Source organism: Galendromus occidentalis, unplaced genomic scaffold, assembly GCF_000255335.2.
Source record: "Galendromus occidentalis unplaced genomic scaffold, Mocc_1.1 scf7180000075848, whole genome shotgun sequence".
In the NCBI taxonomy this organism is placed as follows: Eukaryota; Metazoa; Arthropoda; class Arachnida; order Mesostigmata; family Phytoseiidae; genus Galendromus; species Galendromus occidentalis.
Window position 1 is genome coordinate 1 of NW_003803838.1, and position 2754 is coordinate 2754.

The 2754-nt window shown below is 51.0% G+C and overlaps 1 protein-coding gene across 1 annotated transcript; it reads right to left on the reverse strand.

Annotated features, from left to right (window-relative positions):
* Positions 1-25: 25 nt before the first annotated feature.
* Positions 26-2380, reverse strand: LOC100897810 (uncharacterized; the record flags this gene model as incomplete). Its single annotated transcript, XM_003738240.1, has 3 exons — positions 2336-2380; positions 816-2120; positions 26-172 (listed from the first exon to the last, which is right to left on the reverse strand). Coding segments are annotated over exons 1-3 (1497 nt in total), but the record flags the coding sequence as incomplete, so codon positions are not given.
* Positions 2381-2754: the final 374 nt, after the last annotated feature.

Below are 2754 nucleotides of genomic sequence, written 5' to 3' on the forward strand. Positions count from 1 at the left end.
GCTTGTTGATCAGGGTAATGCTGACGATGTCCTCGTCCATTTTCGCGGAGGCGTCGTCCAGCGCCTTCTTCAGTCTTTTGAATTCTGTTACGTTATCATACGCGGTTTTGTCATCGCGGTATTGGAAAGCAAAGAAGTTGTTCACAGCTATAATTTTCCTGCTTGCATCTTTCTGCAGAAAATGATCTTCAAGTCTTTTCCAGATTGTGGGGCCACTCACAGTTGTTGAATCATCACTGAAGAGACCCTCGATGAGAGGGGTGTCGAGTGCATTCAAAAGAATGTATCTGGCTGCGATGGGTCTACGAAAGTTCGGCGCTGCCAGGATGGCGCTCCCAGAACGACCCGGCAGAAACGGCGCTGCGAGAACGGCGCCGCAAGAACGGCGCTGCGAAAACGTCGCGGGTCACAACACCGCGGCGCGGACGGCGCCGGCTGAAACGGCGCGTCAGGAATGACGCTGCGAGTACGGCGCTGAGAGAACGACTCCGGCAGAAACGGCGCCGAGGGATAAGACGCCGGGGATAAGGCGCCGGGGGATACGGCGCCGGGGCATACGGCGCGGTGGGAAGGATGCCCTCATGAGGCGCTGCGTCCTGAGGCGTACAGTCCATCTCGTTGCAAGCAGTGCTAATCGAAACTCGAAAACTCTAGCATAGCTTACTATGATCGAATGTTAGCAAAGTCCAATATTTAACCAGCAGATATAAGTTCTGAGAACATCTGTTAGACGTGACTACCTAGTTTTTCTTCTGATAATTATATGTAATGCCTCGCAAGAAGCTCATAGTTGTTCGCGTCGTGTATGAGCTGACAAGCCTCAGGGTGTTCCTGTTCGCAACTTCGTATTTTTTTAGAGTTGTGGGACCCGCGGCGCCCGCTACTAGCGATTCGTACTCGAAATCGCGGTTCTTCTGACTTCTCTTCAGAGCATCGATGAACATCCATATGCTAGGATGATCCATGTTGAATTCCGTCTGTATGCGCCTATTCGCGGCTTCTGCGTGGTTGTTCGTTCTGTGACATCCTTGGATGGTCCGCTCGTAGACCTTCCAGATTGATATTGGAAAGCGAGGATTGCGGCGACGACCGCGACGATCTGGTCTTCCGAGATAGGTATCTCCAAAATAATTCAGAAGAGGCTCGAGTTCCGCTGGCGATTCCTCAGAAAGCAACTCGAACGCTTTCTCAACATCCTGTGGCGGTACATATGCAAGGGCACCAATCATTTTCGCGTAGCTGGCGAATTCCGGATCGTTCCTATATTTCGTGGTCAAACCCGAAGTGTTGACATGCTTTTTCAAGTTCTGCATTAGGTGAAAATAGCAGCCTGCGATGTTGGCATTGGGAAACACTTCACGGATGCTATTAATCGCAGCCAACTCATAGTCACAGCTGATAGTCTCCGGTTCAATACTTTCATCCAGGCTTCTGATCATGGTGAACATTCGGGTGTAAGTTGAACCAGACTTATTGGGAAGCAGCACGTACAGGAAAGGATGAACGGTCTGGTTCATCTCCGCGAGTATAACGTAGACTTGGTAAGAAAGTGGTGGGACTATCGAGAACGTGCCATCCACGAACCACATTTTGCTGTACCTTAGCTCTTCGATGTTCCGACTGCGGCCAAAGATTAGAATACGGTCCAACTCGGGACCTGAGTCGGCCAGGAGGAAATCTTCGAACACACCTGGACTTGTCTCGTAAGTTCTATAGCCTTCCGGAATCGACAATTCTGCCGAGCTGGTGGGGGCTGCCGGTGCGCTGAATCTCTCGCCTCGCGCATTCTGCACGGTCTTCTTAAGCGCGGATTTCGTCGGCATTACGCCCATGACATATTCGGGGAGTTTGAGCAGAGTCGCGTTGATGACTTGAGAGCAGCCCTCCATCGTCTCTTGAGCTCGAGCTTTTATTTCCGCAACGGCCTGCTTCGTCTGGATTCTCGCTGGATCACTATCATGAGTGTGCTCGTTTATGGTTCTCACAACATCCCCATCGATAGTGTGGACTCGACCATTACAACGACCTTTCGGTTCACATCTCCAGTAGAGAGTTCCGCCGTCGGCCGAGTACTTGTCGAAATTGTACAGGAAACCGTCGTGGGCGAGTTTCCGTCGCCTCTGTTGGTCAGCATCTGCATTGATTCTCGGTGGAAGCACGAAACACTTTGAGAACGCAGTATTTCACTGTTCACAATGGAGCTGAGCTGAATGAGTCCAGAGTAGAATGTTTTAGGAGGGTATCGGCTCGTTCACTGCTGTGAGAGACATATCCGCGCTGAATGAGTGCATGGGGCATCTTTGAGTTTCATATATCACCATTCGTGCCATCGAACATCATGGACAACAATTTTCGCGAGTAGGTACATGAACGTGTTCATCTTGGTCCAGGCAGAATGAGTGGATATCAACACTTCTTGGTCGGCCGAATCGATTCATTCGACATATTTGCCACTCTGTGCAGCATATTAGATGCAAAGATATAAGCTGCTCTTCTCATGGTACAGACTTCGTATCTGTACGGAATCTAATGATCCTTTCAATCAGTTGAATATTTCTATAATCGTCCATCGATCGCAGCTACGAAGATGCCCTTTCAACCGCGACATTCCCACCAGCGGCCCTTGCAAGGGAGCTTCCTTGCGAGCGCCGCTCTCGCGGCGTCATTTTCGCAGCGCCGTTCTCGTCTGCGCCGTTCCCCCCGAAGCTGCTTCCGCACCGCCAATTCCGCAGCGTCGTTTTCGCGGCGCCGTTT